Source organism: Podarcis tiliguerta (genome assembly GCF_965153285.1).
Source record: "Podarcis tiliguerta genome assembly, chromosome: 9".
In the NCBI taxonomy this organism is placed as follows: Eukaryota; Metazoa; Chordata; class Lepidosauria; order Squamata; family Lacertidae; genus Podarcis; species Podarcis tiliguerta.
In genome coordinates this window covers 44345246-44370281 of record NC_139542.1, presented here as the reverse complement: position 1 = coordinate 44370281, position 25036 = coordinate 44345246, and the positions used below count along the sequence as shown (strand labels likewise).

The following is a 25036-nucleotide window of genomic DNA, read 5'->3' as shown; positions in this document are numbered from 1 at the left end:
TACTGCTTCTTTGTCTGGATGCTGTTCAAAATCCTCAGTCAGGTACCCAGACGTGGCCATGTTCATCTATAGAGTGTTGTTTTGTGAAGCGTCCTGGCATTCTGTAGTTTTAAATATACATCACTAAATTTCAAACCTGATAAATAGTCTCCAGGCTGCAACAATCGATGGTCCTGCACCACTCCATCAACATAGCTGAAGGAAGCAATTGCTTCAGCTTAAAAAATGATGAAACCGACTGAATCCCGTAGGCCATGAGGCACATCCTAATGGAAGGCTTAGCATACATCAAAACCTCTCCTTGCCTTTGCTTGTTTGCTTGGAATCTACATTGCAAAGCAAGAGATTTCAAATGAGAAGGAAAGAAACCATTTCAAAAATCAATGTGTTTAGTCTATAAGCCCACTGTACTCTTAGTGCAGTCTGTAACTAAAGCTTGCACATAAAAAACTGAGGTAGAAAGGGCAAAAGCTTGCACAGATTGTTGATCATTTACTATAAAACTGCCCACTGGTATCACATAGTGTATGCATGTAAAGCTGAGGAGGGGCTTTCTGTTTTCTGTTTCCAGTTTTGCAGGACAAAGAGAAAACCATTCAAAATACTTTTATGACAATCAGCTTGCTAAAATGTCTTTTCATTCATTCACTCAGAGGACTTTTTTTCAGCAGAAAATCACCAGAACTGAGTTCCAGCACCTCTTTTTGTAGAAAAATAGCACTGCATTCCCTCATTCATTCATTCAGGGGCACTATCCTACAAGGCAGTATACCATATTTTTTGCTCTATAAGACTCACTTTTTCCCTCTTAAAAAGTGGGGAATGTGTGTGCGTCTTATGGAGCGAATGCAGGCTGCGCAGCTATCACAGAAGCCAGAACAGCAAGAGGGATTGCTGCTTTCCCTGTGCAGCGATCCCTCTTGCTGTTCTGGCTTCTGAGATTCAGAAATTTTTTTTGCTTCTTTTCCTCCTTCAAAAACTAGATGCATCTTGTGGTCTGGTGCGTCTTATAGAGCGAAAAATATGGTACACAATAAGTGCACCAGACATAACATGTAAAACTATCCATTTAAAATCCACATGACACCCACTTCAGCATGAGCAGTATCACTTCATCAAGACACAACAATTAATAAAATGCAGATTGAAATGGAAATGGCAGCAGCCTTCAGACCCTTTGCCAATTGCAGGCGCTAGTGAGTGCCTCCCCTGAGTTCTGTAGCGCCGGAGCAAAGGGCAAGAGAGCCAAGTGTGTTCTTTTAGCCAAGGAGGGAGGAATCAAGCACCCTGCAAGCTGCCCCTTCTCTGGCTGGTGGATGGGGCCCAGTGGGTCTTCTTCCTGAAAGGGAGCAGGTTCAGCCTCTTGGTGGTCCTCTGGCCTACAGCTGAGGCCAGAATGTGCTTCCCTTCAGCTTTGCGGACTCAGGGCAACAAGAGAGAAAGTGTGTGTGTAAAAAGAAGGTTTTCCCCAATTTAAACCCTGTGCCCTACATATCAAAAGTTTTGGGAAAGCACAGCTCTGAGTTCAGCTATAGTAGAAAAAACATTAACTTGTTTAAAAACCTAAAGAAAGCGCTGATGATCAAGCTGCCTGCTTTTAATTTGTCACTGAAAACCACAGAGCATACAACATTTTGTTCATTAAAGAACAAATTCAACCCAGAATGGGTTATTTGTTAGACAAATGAAGAGCATCTTTTCCACTGCAGACCACTGCCGACTGTCATTTTTCCAGAGTAACAGCAACACATAAGATCAAAATCACTTTGCAATGCATTTGCTATGCTACAGAGAATATAGTATTGCAAATCAACTACCATAGTCAAGGTGATTAGTAATTCTAACTCCCTCGGGTTTATACGCCTTCCCAGTTTTCATTTTCGCTCTTTTGGGCCTGGCCCATTTAAGTTAATGGAAATCATTAATGGGCTTTGTTTCTGGCTTGGTCAAGTACACATGATGGTTCCAGAAGAAATTTATTTGGATTGTGGGACGATGCTCTCCGCTTGCAGGCAACTTTTTGTTGCTTCTTAATAGCAACAGCTGTGTTGATGGTTTTGCTTTTTGCAATACCCCTTGGCTTTCAAAGCAGGTGCCTTAGCACTACTACAAGTGCTCATGCACTTTGTATTATTTATTCCCTGAAAGCTTTTGCTCACAATAATTGTTGGATGCAAAGAACAGTTTCACACAGTTGTTGTTTTAATGTACACATTAATGATATGTCGAAACACTGAAAATGACAATGTCTACTACCAATGACTTCACATGGAAATGAAATATGCAAGGCTTGCTGCTGGTGTTAGGGCCAACCAAAGCTAACTCAGATTAAAAATTCATCCAGACTTCCAGGTTACTGTGGAATGGTAGCAGACGGTGAGCTCCGTGAACAGCTCACTCATCACAAGAGCTTTGGAGGAAGAACAGGTTTTTTATTTTGAGGGGTCCAGCAGTGCAAACAACTCTGACCAAGGAAGAGTGGCAGATAAAACTGATGAACTATGCCAAGATGGCAAAACTTACAGGAAGGATTAGAAACCAGGAAGAGGAGGTCTTGAATAAAGAATGGGGAAAGTTTATAATCTATTTGAAAAACTATTGTAAACAACTACACACATTGACAGAAAACTTGTAGCAAAATTTTGAACTATGGAATGATAAAGGATTTATAGGAATAGAGTTATGAAAGCGATGCAGAAGGGGAAATCATTATATTACAATCCACAATGTGGGAGGGAGGAGTCAAAGGGGATTATATGTTTGTGTTATTTCACTTGTCTATGTAAAATAGAAAATGAAAAAATTAAAATTCAGACAACAGAATTTCCAAAACTAGAAAATAACCACCAAGAATCAGCACCTAGGACTCCAGGGCACTGGAAGGGTTCAGTTCTGATGCGTGCCCTAGTCTAGCGTTGCAGGCAGGGCCAGGTAGATGGATCTAGACATCTTCTAATTTCCTACAATACCCCTGACATCACTGTAGGTCATTGTGGGACATTAAAAGGGTGGCTGGATCCAGTTGCCCAGTGCTGCTTAGAGGACTGCCTCTGCAGCCAGGCGAGGGCCCATTAGAAGGCACTTCACCTATGCCCCTCTCACACCTGAAGCCAGCCTTGCCAACATCTCCACATGTTCCACATCATTAGTACTGATGCATGAATGAGACAACACTACCAAAGGGATACTCTCAGCTACCCAGATAGGCTCTTGAAAAGCTCTCTGGGATTCTGTTCACATGATATTTCAGCATTTCCATTTGTTGTCTTCACAAGCCATTTTTCTCTTCCTTACTTTATATGCATCTATCACCCAGTGAGTCATTTCCCTTAAAACTGGGCCTTATCTAGCCATCTCCCTTCTCTCACTTTCGGCTGACAGTTCGGACAAGTAAATCTAAAAGGCAGAGTTACCAGTAACCTCAGGATTTGCCTTCTCATTTTTCAGACTAGCTGGATTCTTATTCTCATTTTAGCTTCGCAACATTGTAGATTTCTTTAAGTCACCATTGCCTTGACTTCTATGGTAATGATCTAGCCTCTAAAGTGTGATCTATTCTCTCTAAAGTCTGACAGTTAGACGATTAAAAACCCACAATGCTGGCATAGAAAATGCATCTCTTTTTCCATAGTGCTGGTCCCAGAGCTCTGAAAATTTCTGAGGTGTTTGGTTTCCTGCAGATGTTTTAAGGTTCTACATATAACAGCTTCAGGTTCCCTGAGGGGACAATGAATTTGTTACTAATTAACTGTATTAGAGCTCTGGTAGTATTCCTAAACAGAAAATAAAGACGAAAGGCTGGTTCCTACCTAAAGTTTTTTCTTTCTTTCTTTTCTTGTTCTTTCTTTCTTTCTTTCAGACTAGATTACAAAATATATTTGAATTTGCAGAAGTCGTCTCCTAGTGCTTTCCCTCCAGTAAGGACGGTCAGCATTGCAATGGAGTGAAGCATTCCCTCCAAGAAAGAAAATTCCAGAGGAAATGCCATTTCCCCTGCCAGTGTGGTGTAGTGGTTGAGAGCGGTAGACTCGTAATCTGGGGAACCGGGTTCGCGTCTCCGCTCCTCCACATGCAGCTGCTGGGTGACCTTGGGCTAGTCACACTTCTTTGAAATCTCTCAGCCCCACTCACCTCACAGAGTGTTTGTTGTGGGGGAGGAAGGGAAAGGAGAATGTTAGCCGCTTTGAGACTCCTTCAGATAGTGATAAAGTGGGATATCAAATCCAAACTCCTCCTCCTCTTTTTCTTCTTCTTCCAATCTTTATTTCCATCTACCATTATTTCAAAGTGAGCCAGGGCTCCATCACATGACCTATGTATTGAGCATTAGTCCTGGTCTGCTTGCACAACGCTTAGGTGGAGGCTAGGCAATCTTGTTCTACTTTGCAGGGTCATCCCATTAACCATTTGTTCATCTCGTACTTTGCTGTACCTTTCCCTGTTCACTTCCCTCATGATAAAAAGTTGGTTGTTGTTATTTTTAAGTGGCTTTGTTGCACTCCGGCGACAGATGGCTTTAATCCGCTTTAATCGTGTAAAGCTACATTTCTTGTATGCCTTTAAATCCCTCCCACAAACTAGTAGCAGTCTGGAGACACCCCCAGAGATTAGAGCGTGGAGGGGTTGTTGTTTTAACATAGGGCAGAGCTCCATCTGTTCTATGGAAGCCTCATATCAGAGAGAAGCAGGTTAGTGGTACCAGTTGCCTTAACTCGCCTTCCCAGCTTGCTCCTGAACTCTCTGGAACCCCCTCTCTACAGCAGAGCTTTCCAAACTTTTCATGTTGGTGACACACTTTTTAGACATGCATCATTTCACGACACAGTTAATTCTTGTTTCACTAGCAAACTGGAGGTTAAACTACAGTGGTACCTCGGGTTAAGTACTTAATTTGTTCCGGAGTTCCGTACTTAACCTGAAACTGTTCTTAACCTGAAGCACCACTTCAGCCAATGGGGCTTCCTGCTGCCACCGTGCCTCCGGAGCCCGATTTCTGTTCTTATCCTGAAGCAAAGTTCTTAACCTGAAGCACTATTTCTGGCTTAGTGGAGTCTGTAACCTGAAGTGTATGTAACCTGAAGCGTATGTAATCCGAGGTACCACTGTAATTCTTTTCCAGCATTTGTGCGACACACCTACACACTGCAGCCGACACACTAACGTGTCGTGACACACGGTATGGAAAGCTCTGCTCTACAGACTTCCTTCCTTCCAAATCCCTACTCCCATGGTGCCTGTTCCCACCCAACTTCTCAAATTCCCACAAAAGCCCCATGTGGCTTAGGGGGTTATCTTTTCGGGCAAGGTGCAAGTGGCAATGTATAGCTTTAACCCATGCTGATTTATTCATATACAGTGGTACCTCAGAATACAAACACCTCAGGTTACAAACACTTCGGGTTACAGGCTCCACTAACCCAGAAGTAGTACCTCAGGTTAAGAACTTTACCTCATGATGAGAACAGAAATCGTGCAGTGGCGGTGCGGCGGCAGTGGGAGGCTCCAGTAGCTAAAGTGGTACCTCAGGTTAAGAATGGTTTCAGGTTAAGAACGGACCTCCAGAACGAATTAAGTTCGTAACCAGAGGTACCACTGTAGATTAACATGTTAAAAGAATTTAAATAGAAGTGCATTTCACCATAGTGAAGGTATTGGAATCTTTGACCCTCCAGGCGTTACTCTCCAACTACAACTCCCATCATCCTTGGCCATTGGGCATGCTTGCTAGGGCTGATGGGAGATGCAGTTCAGCAACATCTGGAGAGCCAAAGGTTCCTCACCCTTCCCATTGTGGCTAAGAAATACTGTGACCAGGTGACTTGAGCATCTGCTATCCAGGTGCTAAATGTGAACTAGGAACTGCAGGCATCTTCCTATGGTTTTTAGCCTTTAAAACTGGTGAGGACTGGATAGTCCTTCAGCTAAGACTCCCATAATACAAGTATTGAACTTTGGGAGATTCAGCACACACAAAAGGAAGCATTTCTTCACACAGTACATAAACTATGGCATTTGCTACTGCAAGTTGTTGTGATGGCCACCAACTTCAACAACTTTAGGAAGATTATACAACCACATGGAGGATAAGTATATAATGGCTAGCGTTGTTAGAAAAATCTTTGTTGTTTTTAAAATATATGTTTCTGTTGTGAGACGTGGGATCAGGCAGAGCCAACGGAAGAAATTTACCGAACCATATTTCATTATGAAATTCTATTTATAGCTACTTACTGATTATCAACAACCTAAGCCACAATCTGTTTTGCTTCGAACTATTCCAGTACTGAAAGATTGGCCTCACATATTACGGTTTGCATAGTATTCCTAGATCACCAACAAAATAAATCCAAATTGACAGGCCGGCAGGTTTGTAGGACAGTATTTATCTCTAGGTTGTCAGGAAAAGTAATTTCATTTCTTATGATTCATTTCATTTATATTTTAGTGTATTAGCTGGATACATTATTGATCTTTGCTCCATCCAATTTTGGCTTCACCATAAAGACAAAAATTTGATCTGAAAAAGAAAAGTCTTTTCTGGCTCATTGTCTAATAGGAATGCTGCTGATAACTAGAGTTTACAGAGCCTGAAGTAAAAGATAGCAATTATAGTGAACCTAAAATGGATCTCTCGAATGGGGGTTGGGGGAAGCAGTGCTTATATATTTGGAAGAAAATGGTGAAACTGAATATTATGACTTAAAGGTCCTGGCCCTTACTTTTGGCACAAACCTTTGCAACTGGATGTTTTCTTTTCCTGATACAGTCAAAGTTGACTACATTTGATATAAAATGTCAAATATGACTGAACCAGTCACGCAAGGGAAATGCTCATCACCTCTGTAGTAATGCTGTGAAGGTTTCAGCCGCATCACGAAGACTGGAGGTGAAATAAAAAGAGGACAAGCGCAGCAATTCCATTTGCAATCTCAAAACTAAGAGAGACAATTGATTACCCTGGCATTTCCTGAAAGTTTGCAGCTCATAGCAATAATCCAAAGAAACATGTGTCCTTTGCTTATCTGAACAGAATCCTATATGCAAAAACACGGAGAATTTCAGAAACCAGTTTGTGGCATTTATTTACTTTATAATAATAAAAAAATGTAATTTATATTTATGTTTCTATTCCATCTTTCCCCCAGGGAGATCAAAGTGACATACATAGTTCTCTCTCCCCACCATTTGATCCTCACAACAACCCTGGGAGGTTGCAAGATGATGGCGCAAAGTCTCCAAGTCAGCTTCATGGCCAAAGGGGGAATTGAATCCCAGGAACCCAAGTCCTAGTCCAGAACTATAACCACTATGCCACACTGCCTGTCACGTTGCATAATGGGGGAAGTCCCACTGGGTGCACAGAAGCCCTTGAGCATGCCAAAAGTTAGTGTCTGGATTGTGACCCATCGGCTCTACAAGCTAGAACAGTGTTTTGCTTTTCACTCCAAAAAATATAACTCTGTTCTACCCACCAACCATTCTCTAGGAATCACCTTCCAAAGCCTTTGCCATGACAAACTGATCAGTTAAAACACAAATTAGAGAGAAGCAAACGGAAGAATCGAGGGCAGGTAGACACAACGCAATCATTACCAAATGCTGCTGCCTTTTCAACTTGCTGCAAGTTTTTGAGTGGTTTGTTATTTTTATTATTTAATATATTTGTATACTGCTTAAAACAAAACAACAAATGCAACACACACACACACACACATATATATATAAACAAACAATTAAACTGAGAAACTACAGTATGAGCAATGACAATGTTAAGTGCTCAAAGGAGACTATGAAAAAGGACATACTTTAGTGTAAATGCTCTCTAGACAAATAGCTCAATATGTGGTGAAATGTTCCTGACTGTAGCTCTTTAGATTGCATATGAGGTATCGTACAACTGATGGCTCCTCCTGGGTAGGTGGAATCATTTATATGAAAAACTAGTGCGTCACGTTACCCAAAAATTACTAAATTTATTTCCCTGACAAATTCAATGGGTGATAAGTTCAGCTGGCCTTCAAAAATCACTTTAAAACCCTTCCAATTTGTGCTAAATTTTAGTTACCATGGTTGCAAAAGTGATCCCATGCACATTTAATTGGAACATAACAACAACTCAGCCAACTAGATGCTCATTTGAAACTCACAAGCAGAACCTGAACACAAGAGCACTCTACCCACCTGGGATGCCCAGAAATTGGTATTTCAGGTACCTATCACCTCTAACAGGTAAAGGTAAAGGGACCCCTGACCATTAGGTCCAGACGTGACCGACTCTGGGGTTGCGGCGCTCATCTCGCTTTATTGGCCGAGCGAGCCGGCATACAGCTTCCGGGTCATGTGGCCAGCATGACTAAGCCGCTTCTGGCGAACCAGAGCAGCGCACAGAAACGCCGTTTACCTTCCTGCCACAGCGGTACCTATTTATCTACTTGCACTTTGACGTGCTTTCAAACTGGTAGGTTGGGAGGAGCAGGGACCGAGCAACGGGAGCTCACCCCGTCGCTGGGATTCGAACCGCAGACCTTCTGATCGGCAAGTCCTAGTCTCTGTGGTTTAACCCACAGTGCCACCCGCGTCCCTATCAGCTCTAATAGTGGTGGTAAAACATAGCCATCATGGCTAGTAGAATATAATATAATCACAGAGTTGAAAAGGACCACGGGGGTCATCTAGTCCAACCCCAACAATGCAGGAATATTTTGCCCAATGTAGGACTCAAACCCACGACCCAGAGATTAAGCATCTCATGCTCAAACGACTTAAGCAACTTTCCTAGTATGTTTCGGTAACAGTATCCAGTGGGCTTAGTCATCCTCAAAGTTGATAAAAGTTATTTTAAGTGTTACCCTTAGTCATAGACCAAGTTGCATTTTAGCAGAGGCTCTTTCCAAGAGCCCAGAGAGTTGCAACCCCCTGTTGAAATTACGTTTGGAAGATGACATCTTTAGTCAAGAGGAGGCTTGTTTTCAAGCCTAATCATAGGGTGGGACTGTCTCTTCTCATATGAACTGACCCAGACCCCGCAATCCTCATCTGAGGCTCTGCTTCATAGACCTTCTCCATGAGCGGTCCAGAGGGTGGCAACATGAGAAAAGGTGTTTTCTACAGCGGCTTCCCATTTGTTGAACGCTCTCCCAGGGAGGTTCATCATTATACATCCTCTCTAACAAGCCTTTGGCTGATTGATACAGCATTTTAAATGTGTGGGGTGTTTTTTTTGGGGGGGGGTTGTTTTGATTTGATTGGTTTTTGTTCTCTTTATTTTCTTCTTTTATCCCGTATTTTTATCATGTGAACTGCCCTGGGATCTTCAGATGCAGGGCCGTATATAAACTGAATGAATTTATGATTCACTGCATGTATATCCTACCTTTCTCTCCAAGCTCAGGATAGTGTACATGGTTCTCCTCCTCACTGAAACCCCACTGCAACCACATGTGTTTAGGCTGAGAGGCAGTGACTGGCCAAAGGTCATCTAGTGAGGTTCAAGGCTGAGTAGGGTTTTGAACCCTGGTCTCCCAGGTCCTAGTCGTATTTCAGGGAGAGTGGAAAGTTGCAGCATCATGTGATGCCCAGCAACAGTTCTGCTGGTTTGCAAATGAGCCCACGGACCCAAAAAGAGTGGCAACCCTGATACTTACCTGGCAGGGGAGACACCTTGATCAAGAGTGGCAACCCTGCTTTATTTTGATTTTGTATTGAGTGTTGGTCTGTACTTCCAAATGAGCTGACTTAAAACAATTAAATCGAGCACTTATATTTAAAATCGAGCATTTATATAATGATCACTCAGATGGTATCATAGTTCATGGGATTTTATTTTTATTTTTTAAAAAAAAATCTAGCTCGGAAATCAAGCAGGCATTTCTATGAGGCATGTATGAAGGCTAAGCATTTATGCATTTTGAAAACAAGTAGCAGACATCTATCAAGAAAATAACTGGAGGTAGTTAATGGAAATGCCAGAGATATTTTTTCTCTTCCTGGGAAATATCAAGAAAAAAGATTTTAAGTTAACGTACTATCTTTCAGGGCTGCAAAAAATATTATGTGTCAGGTGTATGAAAATATTAAAATGTACAGTGGTGCCTCGCAAGACGAAATTAATTTGTTCTGCGAGTTTTTTCGTCTTGTGAATTTTTCGTCTTGCAAAGCACGGTTTCCCATAGGAAATGCATTGATGGTTTCCCATAGGAATGCATTGACGGTTTTAAGAAAAAGGCGCAAGACGTTTTCGTCTTGCAAAGCAAGCCCATAGGGAAATTCGTCTTGCGAAGCAACTCAAAAAACAAAAAACTCTTTCGTCTTGCAAGTTTTTCGTCTTGCGAGACATTCGTCTTGCGAGGTACCACTGTACTGGGATTATTTATTTAATTAACCTTCCTCATCATGGATAAAATGGTTAAAGGAGGTTTAGTACTGTATGCACTCAGAACTGAGATAAAATAGCAGCCCTTTAGTGTTTCATTGAAGAAATAGGACACAGATTACTGAATTTCAGCATGGAAAAATATTTTCATTATTGCAAATGGGCCACGATGTACAAAATCTATAGAAATTTAACACAACACGTCTAAATTTTAAAATTAAAAAAAACCAGCGTCATTAGACCTTCAAGTCACAGGACCACTCGCTGTGCTCTTTGCACACACCTCGAAAGGCGAAAACAGCTTTTTAGCAGGTGGCTCTCATATGCTGTGCTGCACAGCAGAACCGCTAAAAGAGAACCCAATGAAGAGCTAAAGATGACCATACACATGTTTCTCCTATTAAAGAACACCAGCTGGGTGCTGAGCGTTGCCTAGCACACGGCTCCGATACTGAATAAATGCTTAGTAGCACCAGCAGTCACATGACTCCAGGACTCTCTTGACTTTATAATGCTGTAACACTTGTTCTCTTACCATCTATCACTTCCTTGCTGATGTCAAAGCAAGCCTTACATATGCACACATTTGTGAAGGCAATCTAACAATATCACATTCTATACACTCTGTATTTAGTTATTTCGCTAACTGCTAATGGCTCCTGACTGGAGTTAACCCTTCCAATGAAATTCAGCCTGGTAATAGCTCAAGCGGGACTCATTCCTTCCCATTTCACAAACTGCCTGCAGTGAAGCAATTACTATCAAATGGAATAAGCTGGCACAGTTCTGCTTGGAACTTGTCTTTTTACACACACACACACACACACACACACTCACAAACTAAGGTGCACAGGCGACATCTAGCGGTCAAAGGGAACAAATAATTAGACCACAAATGGACCGTCAGACACGAAGCAACATTGCATTACTTATTTTAAGGTTAAGCAAGAGTGCAAAAACAGAGCATAGGAAGGCAACCTGAAATCTCCTGCAGAATTAGGTCACATACTATATGCCTTTAAAAGAACAGAAACGAAAACCGTTTTCGTATCACAGGACTTGACTGAGAGCCTGCTGGCACAGCACTGAAATTAAATCCTAAAAACTGCCTTGGGTAAAGTCTTGGCACATAATCCCTTAGAAAATTGGCAATTTTCTTTTCTCTCCCCTCCCCCCAATCACTTTGGAACAAAAACTGAGGTGATAAAAATGCTTAATTCAAGTGAACACACATAAATACATATGGTAGGAATGCCAGCTTTTTAACCTTTCATGCTCCACTCATTCTAAATGTTTAAACATTTAATAGCTTTCCCTTTGGGTTTTAGAGTGATCAGCTAACTGGATATCTGTTTTAAAGCGTACAGGTATTTTAAAAAATGTATAAGGGAATTTAATAAAATAAAACACATTGCAAGCATCTTATAAAATGTACCCTGTGACAAAAAATTACACCATCTATTCTTGGGAAGCCAATAACGCTGTTTGGGGACTGGGTGTGGTTCGACAATAGTGAAAGGTAGCACTCTGCACATGTTCAACAGCATATGACCTTTTATTTTGGGCCCGGGGATGCTTCAGCAAGTGGGAGAAATGTAGCACTCTGCACATGATCAACAGCATGCGAGTAGCATACACCTTTTATTTGGGGCCCGGGGAAGGTTTCAGCAACAGTGAAAGAAAGGTAGAACTCTGCACATGTTCAACAGCATGCCTGCACACATTGATTCTTGCTAGTGAGCTTTAAGCAGCCGAACAGAAAACTTTCCTTTTTCTGGTCCAGATCCAACTCTGCTGTTAATGTTCGGTGTGTTTTTTAGCGTGGTGTTAAATTTTAATTGGAAAGTATACAGAATGTGTGTGTGTTTTAATGAAGTCAAAGGGAGGAGCGGCTTCCTTCCCACCCACCCGCATTATTTGAGTTGGGGATATGTTGACGCTTCTTCGCGCCCATATCAAGGTCGGCTCTCTTGGAAGCGAGCTTGCGCGCGTGCATGCCCAGAAGGGGAGCCAGGGACAAGGCTAGACAAGCGGCTCCTCGGCGTTGCAGGCCGTAATTGGCGACGGAGAGGCGGGCCCCGAAAAGACCGGCGGCGGCGCGGCGGCTCCTTCATCAGGCGCGCCAGGGCCCGGTTGGCAGCGGCGAGCATTGGCGGCAAAGGTTAGTATGGCGCCGGGCCGGGCGACTCGGCCGCGCTCCGCCGTTGCGCTTTGCCGGAGCTCCAGCTCTCCCTGCAGGCTGCACAACCGCGGAGCTGGCAGCCCCCTCTCGGGCCGAGCAGCAGCACAATGGAGAGCGAGGTTGGCGAGCGGACGCCCCTTGCGCGTCACGCAGATCCCAGACTTGCTGGATCCCCGGACGTTTTGCAGCAGCGGCTGTTGGCGTTGTTGCTGCTGCTGAACTAGCGCGGAGAAGCAAGCCAGAGCTGACGTTTCAACCTCTCCGCTGCCGCCTGTCAAGCTTCTGTTTACCCCTTGTGGGAATGCGACGGTGTGCGCTCTGCGCATGTTCGGAGTCGCTCTTTTTAATCACGTGGACCATGCTTTCCGGGAGGGGACCCTGCCGCTGAGTCGGCATAGAGGAGGGGAAATGGTTAGAATGCGAAAGGAATGGGCAGGCGCGCAAAGGGAAAGTGGTGCACGTCAAGGGTCGTGGGTGTCTGGAGAAGGTCTCTTCTTAATAGCAGAGCTTGCTTCTTCAGCTAAAAAGGATCAGATAGCAGCTAATACCAAAAGGCCATCTTCGAGAGACTATAGAACAGTGGTTCCCAACCTTTTTTTGCCATGCCCCACCTAGGTAAAGGTAAAGGGACCCCTGACCACTAGGTCCAGTCATGGCCGACTCTGGGGTTGCGGTGCTCATCTCGCTTTATTGGCCAAGGGAGCCAGCGTACAGCTTCCGGGTCATGTGGCCAGCATAACTAAGCTGCTTCTGGTGAACCATAGCAGCGCACGGAAACACCATTTACCTTCCCGCTGGAGCGGTACCTATTTATCTACTTGCACTTTGACGTGCTTTCAAACTGCTAGGGTGGCAGGAGCAGGGACCGAGCAATGGGAGCTCACCCCGTCACGGGGATTTGAACCGCCGACCATCTGATCGGCAAGTCCTAGGCTCTGTGGTTTAACCCACAGCACCACCCGCTTCCCTTATGCCCCACCTAAGCATCTCTAAAATCTGCTGCCCTGCACCCGTGACATATAATACTTATTATTTTAAAAAAGCAAACTCCTGTTCACATGGAGGAAGCCTAGAAGACCATTAACTTGGTCTAAATGTTCTCAAATTGCCCCCCTTAAAAATCAAATTGCCCCCCTGGGAGCAACCACAGCTCTAGAAAGTGCAAGGTGGAACAGAGTCCTGCTGGAATGTTTTCTGCCCTCAAAATCCAAACTTATAGCCAAGCAGTCCTGTGTGCCCCACAGTCATATTTACAGAGGCTTCCTGAAGTCTTTCTGTCAGCTCTGCTTGCCCATCACAGGTGCAGATGCTACAGCAAGTCACAAACATCAGTATGACGAACAGGTACCATTCTTCACAATGCCTGGCTACATAGGCATATTGGAGTCCTGTATGCCTGCCAGTAACCTGTATTTATGCTGCTCTTAGAGCCTTCCGGACAGGTGTTTATTGTGGGGTGGTGCCCCTCATTCTGGCGCATCGGTTTCAGACACCACATAATGTTGACATAAAAATGGCAGCCTATATTTTTCCTTCACTTAATCCAGATTTACCTTTTCTGGAAAAACCCACTACCTTTAAAAAAGCAGCAGCAGCTATTGCTAACACCCCATTTGCAATAGTAAGCCTCTGCCTGGAGGCATTCCTGGTCTCTCCACACATATCCACTACTACAGGGGTCAAGGAATCGCAGTCTAAAATGGGTGTACCTAGGGGTTGGTTAGGTTGACCCCCACCAAGGATGTTAAAATCACACCTCTACTCTGGCTCTGTCACAGCAGCCCTGTGGGGGCCCCTCACCAGTCAGATGGCACTACTAGCTCCTTGCCAAGGTTGCAAAGGAGCCTAGGTACACCTGTGGTCTAAACTACCAAAATTTCTGTTCCACAGCTGCACTGAAGGAATACTTTGGAAGGACTTCCTCACTATACATGCACCAGGTTTAAACCTCTAGGAAACAAGAAGCTGCATGCCTTCAAACTGATCAGTAGATTTCCAGTACTCAACTACTTGGAATAGTGGTTTTGTCAAGTGTCAGTATCAGTCTTGTGAATACATTCCCTTTCTCTCTTGCTTGTTCTGTGTGAACACAGTTTTTTTTTAACATGCCAGCTTCCTACACAAACCTATTTGTCAACACTAAATAGGAAGGATGCAAAATTAGACAATACAGTCCTTCTGTATGGTAACAAGTCTTGGATTATTGTGGGTGGAGGTGGGGATACTCTCTTTGCAGCAGGGAAATCGTTGCTATATGGAAGATCATTTGCTGCTGCAGTGAATAATGAAATGAGGATTTTAATTCCCGCCCCTCAACATAAATACGTAGAATAATTTTTATGTACAAAGGGAAAATGTTCAGCAAGGAGATGGAGCATAAAGAACTACTTCCATAAAATTGTTTGCAATTTGTAAAGCAGATAGTAGAACATAACTGTGTTTTCTCAGCTGATACAGACTTATTTTCTATGAATTCAATAAAAGAGACCGCTCAGCATCCAAGCACTTTTGAATCTTTTGATTCTCTCAGCACATGCATACACACGGATTCGTTTACATTTTAACTAAATGGATCCTGGTTTATTTTTACAAAAGGGAAGCTTCAAACATTAGGTTAAGTATTTTTTTGCTAGAATATGTGGTTGTGTTGAAGGTAGAAAGCTAGGAAATTGGGAGGGGAAATCAGTTTGGCTGCAGTGCTCTGCACACCTGGAACTTACTCCCATTGAACTTTGTAGGACAGACTTCTGAGTAGACAGGCATAACACTGTTTGAAAACATTTTGAAAGACTGTTTTCTGTTGTTCTTTCTCGAGACAGGATCTTTTCTTCCAGTCTGATGTGCTGAGGCATCCCATGACTGCTTGCAGTGTAGATATATACAGCTGAAGAAACAAAGGCAGGTTCTTGTAAAGATTGCACAGTTGTCATGCCTCTAAGTCTGTTTTATCTTTGTTTCTGCCTAGAAGTAACGGGGGAAATGAAGGTCACAGTTACCCCTCAACTGCTTTCAGATGGATAAAATAGAAAGAAGCAGAACATGCAGCTTCTATCACCTGTCCTCTACCTTCTCAATTCACTGATTATAATAAAATCTGATTTACTTACTTTAAAGCGGGGCTGAATTGTGACTTAACTGAGATCTGGTTCATGTAAGAGATCTGAGCATGCAGCAAATTCAAAGCCAATTACTTCTGACTTTGTGGAAAAGCTTCCATTTAATTACAGCCGGATCAATTCTCAGTGTTTGATGAAGCGAACAGACAAAAATATCAGTCGCGTGTTGAAAAATTGATCTAACCGCAAGAGAAAAGCAATTGGACAATGACTCTGTTGCACAGCCAATTAAAGTGCAGTTTGACTTTTCTGGGTGCTGATAACCAATTTGGGGGTTGTGTGGCTCATCTTTAAGACACTGACCGAGTAGTGGTGTTTGTAGAACTGATTAGACTTTTGAGGAATTAACCATAGAAAGAGGAGAAAATATCATACTAATCAGTGCAATACTACCAAGTAATATGCCGCCTTATTTATCCCTAATGCGGAAGGAAACTTTGATATTGAAAATAGGCCCATTTGTTTACCAGCAATTCAGGGGATTTGAAAGATCTATCCTCTTAGCGTAGCTTCAGGTGTTTGGGGGCAAGAAATGGGAGAGTGATAGATGCATCATGTAGGCTCAACTTTGGACCTTCTAAACAAGCATGAGAAAGGAAGGCAAAACCTTTGCTTTTTAAGAACGTTCAAATTAGCCACTCTTAAACCAACCTTTCCTTTGTGTAGTATTGTAACTGATTTTTGCTAATTTTATATAACATTGCTTTACTCTTATGTGTTTCCAATGCAGCTGAGCACAAAGGGCAAGATCCAGCTCACGTCAAGCACCTTTAAGACACATCTACTTCAGCTGGAGTGTTTTGGTATGTTTATGCTACGACAGCTACCCTTTCTATTATCAGTACAAGCCACATAGTGGCATGAGAATATTTAGGAATTTTGAATAAACAGAACTAAGCTAAAGATCTATTACCTGTATCGCTTCCCCCTTTTTCTTTCGTAGTCAGCCAAACCTCAATAAGCAAAGCTAATCAGATCAGCTTATACAGCTTATACAGAAATAATGCATTACATATCAACGTCCCACTGGCAAAACTAGTGCCATAGATTTTGTCAGTGCTCTTTTAGAGTGTTTATAGTGATGTTTTTAAATAGCATAATGAAAAAAAACTGTTTCTTTTTATTGCTTTGTATTTTAACCATTGTCCAGTTTATCTGGAGGCCAAGTCCGGTGCTTGACGATTTAGGCATGAATTACTCACGATTCATTACTGCAGTCAGTGCTGCAAGAACAGCATCTCCGATAAGGCTCCTCAGTAAGTACATACTTTGTCGCTCGAACCAGAACCTCTGATTTTCCTTAGGTTGTTCATATGATTTTGTGGTAGGTAGCCCTATAGGTGAAGAAAGCAAGAGCCCAGCTGAGTTGACCTCCTTGCCACTTTATGTGGGCAGCATATAAATGAGCTCACTAAACTATCAGCCTATGTGGTTTGACACCACAGGTATGCAGAGCAATAACAGAAGGGCCAACACAGGCACCCTTATGCCCTAAACAATGCTCTAAGCCAGCCTTTACCAACCTGGGGGCCCCGCAGGTATCCAACTCCAACTCCCATCAGCCCCAGCTGGGAGTTGTAGTCCAAAACAGCTGGGAGGGCCCCAGGTTGGGAACGCCTGGCCTGAGCTATCAAAGGATCATTTTACAGTGTTGGAAGAGACCTGGTCCAACCCACTACTCAGTGCAGGTTCTACAACACAGGACGCAACTACAGCATTCCTATGACCATCCAACCACTGCTTAGCACCCCCAGCAAAGAGCCCATTACTTCCTCTGTCCCGCTGTTGTATGGCTTTTATCTTTAGGAAGACTGCCCCTGTATACAGTGGTTCCCTGGGTTACAGACACTTCAGGTTACAGACTCTGCTAACCCAGAAATAGTACCTTGGGTTAAGAACTTTGCTTCAGGATGAGAACAGAAATCGCACAGTGGCAGCGGGAGGCCCCATTAGCTAAAGTGGTACCTCAGGTTAAGAACAGTTTCAGGTTAAGAACGGACCTCCAGAACGAATTAAGTTCTTAACCCGAGGTACCACTGTAACCAGTTGCTGAGAATAGTTGATGGGCAGAGTGCTGTTGCAATCATGCCTTGGTTGCTGACTTCCTGAAAACAACTGGTTGGCCACTTCCTGTGAGAACAGGAAGTTGGATTTGATGGGCCATTGGCCTGAATCAGCAGACTCTTCTGACATTCTCCTGCTCCTTAGGCCAAATCTGTATCCTTACAGTTTTCACTGATTGGTTGCCCTTCAGAGCAGCAGGGAACAAGTCTGTTCCATCTCCTGCAAGGCAGTTCTTTATATATTTGGAGACTGCTGCCATCGCCTTCACCTGCTCTTCTCCACGTGAGAAACATATACCCAGCTGTTTCATTAGTTGCTCACAGGACTTGGCTTCCTGATCCCGCACCAGTGGAAGCTTGAATAACACTCTCTTTTCTGAATTGTTCCCCCACCCACCACTAGGGAGAGGTCATGGCTCATTCACACACTTCATATGCAGAAGGCATATGCACATTAGCTTTCTACTAATGTTTGTAGAGGTTTCTTTTAGATTTGAATGAGCTTCTTGGTTATACAGTTTTCCCATTTTTCTGCATTTTACTTTTGTTACCTGCCCAGACAGCTTGGGATAGAGTATGTAGGATAAAGTTACCAGATTTTTTTCAATGAATCCGGGGACGCTTTTCAACTTCAATGCCTTCTGTATGGGGACTGATTGGTAAATCCAGGGACTGTGCCTGGGAAACGGGGACATTTGGTAACCTTAATGTAGGAAATCTAAATAATTAAAATAAGGAGGGGGTTAAATGCAGGAGGGGTTTAAAAGGAAGTATCTGCTGATACAGGATCTTCAGTTTCATTCTTCTCTTTTTGCTTTTCTTTTACTTTAGCTGAATTGATGCAGAGGTCTCCTCCATCGCTGATTTCTCTGGCTGGAGGGGCACCAAACCCCAATACTTTCCCCTTCAAAACTGCTAGAATTACCAGTGGAGATGGAACAACGGTTGAAATTGGGGAAGACTTAATGAAGAGAGCTCTCCAGTATTCAGCCTCTGCAGGGTATTTTACAGATTTCGTGGATCCAAGTGGCGTTTTTGAAATAGCAAGAGGAGGGTTGCAAATAAATCCTGGCCAGAGAGGCACAGTGTCCCATGCTCCTTTGTGGAAGTGCACAGAGTACCACCACAGGAACCCTCTTCGCTGTTGCTGGTGAAAATTTATACTAGTAGCAAGGGAACAGGGAAGCTTTTATGGAAGTGGCAGCTCTATGGGTAGGCCTTGGATAGTCCCTTGCACCTGAAGCAGCACCAGGCTGTAAGACAGTGGTGGCTAACATTTCTGGCCAGGCAGCTGCATCCATTCTTGTTCTCCCTCTCCCAATTGCTTGAGGCAAAAATATTTTCAACCAAGATCTAAAGTTAGATCAATAAAGGATGAGAATCTTGAAAGGGGACATGTAATGCATTATTATGAGGAGCTTATTGATGCAACGATTTGAAAGAGAAATGTTTGCTTAGCATTCCAGAGCTATTATCCTGGCTGAAGGATTTGCAGAAGAATCTTCACAACCCTCCAACTGTTGAGTATCAGCCTGAAAAGGGGAAAATGGAGTTGTGTGTCACCACCGGCAGTCAAGAAGGGTTGAGTAAAGTAAGACAAAAGCAATATATGTTGAAGGTTATGATAATTATTCCCTGTTTTCCTCAATTCAATGCATTGTTACCTTGCATTTCAAAGATTCAACTACTGGCTGGTAGATAAAACACACTAATATTGACATACCGTATTTTTCGCTCTATTGGACACACCGGACCATAGGACGCACCGGACCATAGGAGGGGGAGAAGCGCTGCTTCCCCCCACCCCCAGCCTCAAAGATCCCTGAAGCCTTTGCAGCGTAGCGCCCTGCTGCCCTGCAGAGGCTTTGCGCACAGCCGTCCCCAAGCTAGAAGAGCGAGACAGAGCCCACCGTCTCGTTGTTCTGGCTTGGGAACAGCCTTGCTAGCCTCTGCAGGAGAGCGGGGTGCCTTCACCCCGCTGTCCTGGAGAGGCTTTGCGCGCAGCCGTCCCCAAGCCAGAACAGCGAGACGGAGCCCTCCGCAGCGCTCCGTCTCCCTGTTCTGCCTTTCAGCTTAGTGGTGCAGCCTGCATTCGCTCTATAGGACGCACACACATTTCCCCTTAATTTTTGGAGGGGGAAAAGTGTGTCCTATAGAGTGAAAAATACGGTAATATCTTAGGATCCATACAGATGTACTTTTAATATGGTGTCAGCATAGTTCTTACCTCCTAAATGTTTAACTCAGCTTTACCTGAATTCTTATCTTCGAAGGATTCCTTTGCCAACTGAGGTTGCAGTCCTAACTCAATTTACTGGGGGCAAGCCTGGGTGAATTCAACAGGACTTAATTCTGAGTAGGCAGGCTTAGGATCGCACTGTGGGAAGTCTGCCATGCCACTTCTCCAGAGCTCTAGCTGAAGAAGATTAGATACATCTGACATGAACAACTTGCATGTTTTCACAAGCAGGACAAATAGGAGCTTTGGTGTGTGTGACTTGCATCTGGAAAATAGCACCGATGGAAGTTTAAGTTCCCTTCTCCAGCACCATGACCCTGTTCCAGTTTTTGCCTGCTCCCTCCCTCCAGATCATGGGTCTCCTTCATCTCCTCTAATTTGGTCCTTGTGATTTGTTAACATTAGTGATTTTAATAGAGATTTTATTATTTTTCTCATTGGTTTTTTTTTGGGGGGGGGGTAAGCCATCTTGAACTTCTTTGAAAATTAGGCAAGGCTCCATTTTCAGAAATCCTAAAGGCAAGAGAAGAAGAACCAAAAGCAGCCAAACTGCCACATCTTTTGCTGGGAATAGTTCCTCTTCAGCTCAGTATCAGCCTGCCTGTTTAATCCAAGCTGCTCTGTTCTCAGGGCTGGCCCTACCATGAAACAGCATGAGGGTGGCGCTTCAGGTGGAAAATATTGAAGGGCAGCAAGCCCTGTGTTGTGTGCATGTGCTGTGCAACTTGTCTTGCAGCCGCTTAACTAAGCCACTGCCTTGGGGTGCACTGGAGGATGTTGAAATAAGTTTCAGTGGTCCGCTGAGCTTTTGAACCTCGAATGGGACTGGGAGGAGGCAATTTCTCACCCTTTCCTTCAGGCAGCAAAATGTCTTGGGCCAGCCCTATCTGTCCTCCTCTTGACTCCATCCAGGCTTACAAACACCCAGGCAGAGGAAGAGGCAAACAGTGATGGTGGCTGCAAGTACCCAAGTTAAGAACATCATCAGCATCATTTCTTACATGTAAAAACACCAAAAATGTCCCAGGCACATCTGTAGTTAGATATAAGTACACAAGCCCCGTTCTCAGGAGGCTGTTTCCATTCCACATTGCTGTTTTTAGAGTAGAATTGCTGCATTTCACATCATAATCTATGCAGTTTTGAAACTGACAAAGTAATTGTTCTTTATTAATAGGTTGCATGTAATTACAGTGGTACCTCGGGTTAAGTACTTAATTTGTTCCGGAGGTCCATTCTTAACCTGAAGCACCACTTTAGCTAATGGGGCTTCCTGCTGCTGCCGTGCCGCTGGAGCACGATTTCTCTTCTCATCCTGATGCAAAGTTCTTAACCTGAAGCACTATTTCTGGGTTAGCGGAGTCTGTAACCTGAAGCGTATGTAACCCGAGGTACCACTGTACTGAATATGTACTGTTTTGGCCAACGACCTGTGAAACAGGCAAAGTACACCATGAAATGAGCATTTTGTGCGATATAAATAAGGGGCTGCTTTCTGGCTTTTCGGTCCATTTTGTTGCCACTTATATTCTTAGGAGCACAAAATTGGACTGTGATAGTACAGTTGAGTAGGATTTTATGTGCCGTAACTTTGCTATCCATTTAATTAGCATTCATTTGTAATGTGTTATGCAAGGTTGTTGTTTTTTTCTGGCCTGGACATTATTGAAAGGGTGAATGTATATTTTTGAGGGGGCACCCCCTGCAGGTTTAGCCATAAATCACCCAATGAGTAGTTCTCTACTTCCCATAATACTTTTTTTCTATCTTAGAATCAACTTTGGTCTACAAAATAACTAACTCATTACTACCATAAGGCACTTACTGTAGAAGTAGAGAGAAATATTAATTGTACACAGAAAGTCTTGCAATATTATATGTTATATATTTTAAACATGTAGGTATTTGAAATGCTGATTAATCCGGGAGACACGGTCCTTTTAGATGCGCCCACCTATCCCGGGACACTGGCAGCTGTGAGTATTCCATCATTCTGGAAGCCTATGACAGTGGCAAGTGCTGGTATAGCTCAGATCTCCACCTAAAAACAAATGGGGTGGAATCTACACATATTTTTTTAAAAAAAAACCTCTGAAAATGCTTTTTGAAAAAACGTTTTTAAAAATATATTGAATTTTGCATTAGCTCACTAGCACCATCTAGTGTCACATTTGCAAAATGCACTTAAAACACACTAAGACATTATATTAGCAGCTGTAAACTTGAGTCCTTGGTTTGACTCTGACTTCTGCTTAACAGTGGACTAGAGAGGTTTTTTTAAACCCTTTTCTGAACTCTAGACACATGGGCCACATCTATACTAACCTTTTAAAGCACAACGAAACCACATTGTAAAAGCCACAGCTTTGTAGTTTTGTTAAGGGTGCTGAGAGTTGTCCCTTTCCCAACTACATTCCCAACAGACCCTAGGAAGAGGAATTGTTTATTATTAAACCACTCCGGGTAATTTTCATTGAGACAACAGCACATAGGATCAGGAGGTTTAACCCCATCATTGCTGCTGTACTTCTTTTGAAAATCCTTCCAGCAGCTGTTATTGGAGGGAGTCACCCATTCATCCCAATGGGAGATTTTCTTTCAGGCATAATTGCAACCACAGGATGGTGGTGGCAGAATTTCGTCACATTCACAGTGGGTTAATAAAGGTTAAACCTCCCCTTGCCACACACTACAGTCCTAATGAAATCCACCCCTTTGGCTGCTATTGCTATTTTAAAAAACCCTGACATAGTTACTGGAGACACATTTGGTCTGGTATCCTGTATACGCTTGTCTATAGGAATATAAGAAGCTGTGTTATGCTGAGTCAGGCCATTGGCCCATGCAGTCTACTCTGATTGGCAGCAGTTCTCTGGAATTTCAGGCAGAGCAGGTTCCTAGCCCTGGTCAGAGATGCTGGGGATTTCACCACAGACCTCCTGCCTGTGTCCACTGGGACACAGACCTTTTCCGTTGAACTTATTTCTGAGTAGATTTGCGCAGGCCTGTGCTGTTAGCATCACATCTGGTTTCTCCACACATTCCTGTTCATGGGAGGGACTGTGTAGCGATAACTAAACGGCGAGCTTTCATGTGCAAAAACTGGCTTTGCGGCTCTGTAGTTTTAAACACGTGCCTCGTGCATTTAGATGAAATACAGTAATGTATAATAGCTGTAGATGCCTAGAAACACTGGGATAAATCTTGTTCCTGCCAATATTACATACAACAGTTCAGCCTTCCCTGATTCTGCAAATCATTGTGGTGTCTGGATGATTTATGGTTCGACTTAGTGTGTTGTTGGCAATATTTTTTCATTATCCATTCTAGGGGGGCCCAGTATAAAACTTAAATGCAGCTGCATTTCATTTATGGCCTAATAAATGAAGGGCTAGTTAGTGCAGAAAGAGAAATTGCAGACTCTTTATTTTAAACCTCAGCTATAACTGCCCACACCTTTGTATTTTCCTCTGGTTGCTCTATTAGCATAATTGAAATTTCAGGCCTGTTTCTGAATACCTTGCATTTTGGAGCAATTATCCTTTCTTTTGTTGAGGCAAGTTATTTATGGTTCCAGCAGTTTCACCCGATCGGGAATGAGAGATAAGACTATGAACTGCTTTTCACATTATGTGATAGAAAACCCAGCTTTGCTCCCAAACTTTACACGTAAGAGGAAACTGCGTCCAGTTCTGGGTCTCAGCTGTCTCTTATGTTTGTGTATCGCATTCTTAAGTTGTACATTTAAAAAGTGTTAAGAATGCATCTGTAATGGGTGCCAGAGGCAAAAGTGAATGAAGTAACATGTGCACATTTCACCTTTGTAGTGTGGACACAGGTTTGTACACACAGTTGCCACACACCACTGTGTCCAGACAAGCAAGAAGCATTAAAATTCAAGGTCACATTCCAGACAGGCCCAAACTGTGGCCTAGGGAATGTTCTGAGGGCCAGATAGAGATGCCTAGAAGACCTGAGGTTCCCTGTGCCAATCTATAACATTTAAAGCGTGGCGCAACCATGCAAGCCAGGTTACGTGTGACAGTTGCGTCTCCATGTCGTTGCCATTTTTGGAAGGGATGCGATAAAACTCTCAAAACCTGAAAGGTGAACCTCTCCACATGGACAGCTTGGTGTGCTTTATTTGTTCATATAGAGATTTTTATATGGTTTTCTGGCCTGTAAATCAACCCTTATGTTGTTTGCATGTCCCACCCCTGTCTCATTTGTTTCATAGATGTTCTCATTACTACTGTGGTGCAGAGCTTGTTATTTTTAGTTATAAAAGCTTGCATTCTTGGGCATAGAAAAAAATTGGTGGTACAAGGTTCATTTCGAAACTGAGTACGACCAGACCGCAAATCAGTTGTATAGCAGGATATGCTAAAATGCTCAGAAAGGCCAGTAAGCATGCATTCACTTCCCTGTGATACATGAACACATTTGGCTGCGGTTCTGTGCACATCTATTAGGAGTAAGCCCCACTGAACACAGCGAGACAGACTTTTCACCTCATAGCACCCTCAACTGTTCTAAGTAGATCTCCTGTTTTTGACGATCTCTGTCTATTCTCCCTCACAATACCTTATTCCAGAGATGCCCTCTTAGAATACATATGTAGCACCGTCTCTAGGTCTCTCCAATTGCTTCCTCAAAACACAATTTCTGTGATTCCCTTACTTCATCGTTTATACCCCGTATGCAACAAAATCTCAGTTAGCTGCATTTGCTCCCAAAGGTCTCTTGTTGCCGCTGCTTTTCCCATTCCCACCACTCCACAGTAATATTTTAGACGGAAAGTAGATGTGGGGGTGCGAAATGCTCTGTGTCTTTCTTGCTTAGGAAGTATATTGCCATATACACTGATGCTTCTTTTAATGGACAAATGATTACAAAAGGTAAGCTAAAGATTAAGGTTTGGACCAACTTCTGCTCATGAACGGGTCAACAAGTTTTCAAGCTCCACAAAACCACAAACTGCTACAAAGGATTTCTGCTTCTGCAAGAGAGCTTCCCTTTTTCCTTCTCTCCCTTCTCACTCTCTGTGCCCTCCACAAATCTGCA

The 25036-nt window shown here is 43.2% G+C and overlaps 1 protein-coding gene across 1 annotated transcript in view; it reads left to right on the top strand.

Moving 5' to 3' along the window:
• Nucleotides 1-12004: 12004 nt before the first annotated feature.
• Nucleotides 12005-25036, top strand: part of AADAT (aminoadipate aminotransferase) — a 77080-nt gene continuing 64048 nt past the window's right edge. The window contains exons 1-6 of the mRNA XM_083398068.1: nucleotides 12005-12533; nucleotides 16401-16473; nucleotides 16821-16926; nucleotides 18565-18733; nucleotides 19192-19324; nucleotides 21874-21948. Coding sequence (XP_083254194.1) covers nucleotides 16860-16926; nucleotides 18565-18733; nucleotides 19192-19324; nucleotides 21874-21948 — 444 coding nt within the window. The 5' untranslated portion in view covers nucleotides 12005-12533; nucleotides 16401-16473; nucleotides 16821-16859. The remainder of the gene's footprint in view (nucleotides 12534-16400; nucleotides 16474-16820; nucleotides 16927-18564; nucleotides 18734-19191; nucleotides 19325-21873; nucleotides 21949-25036) is intronic.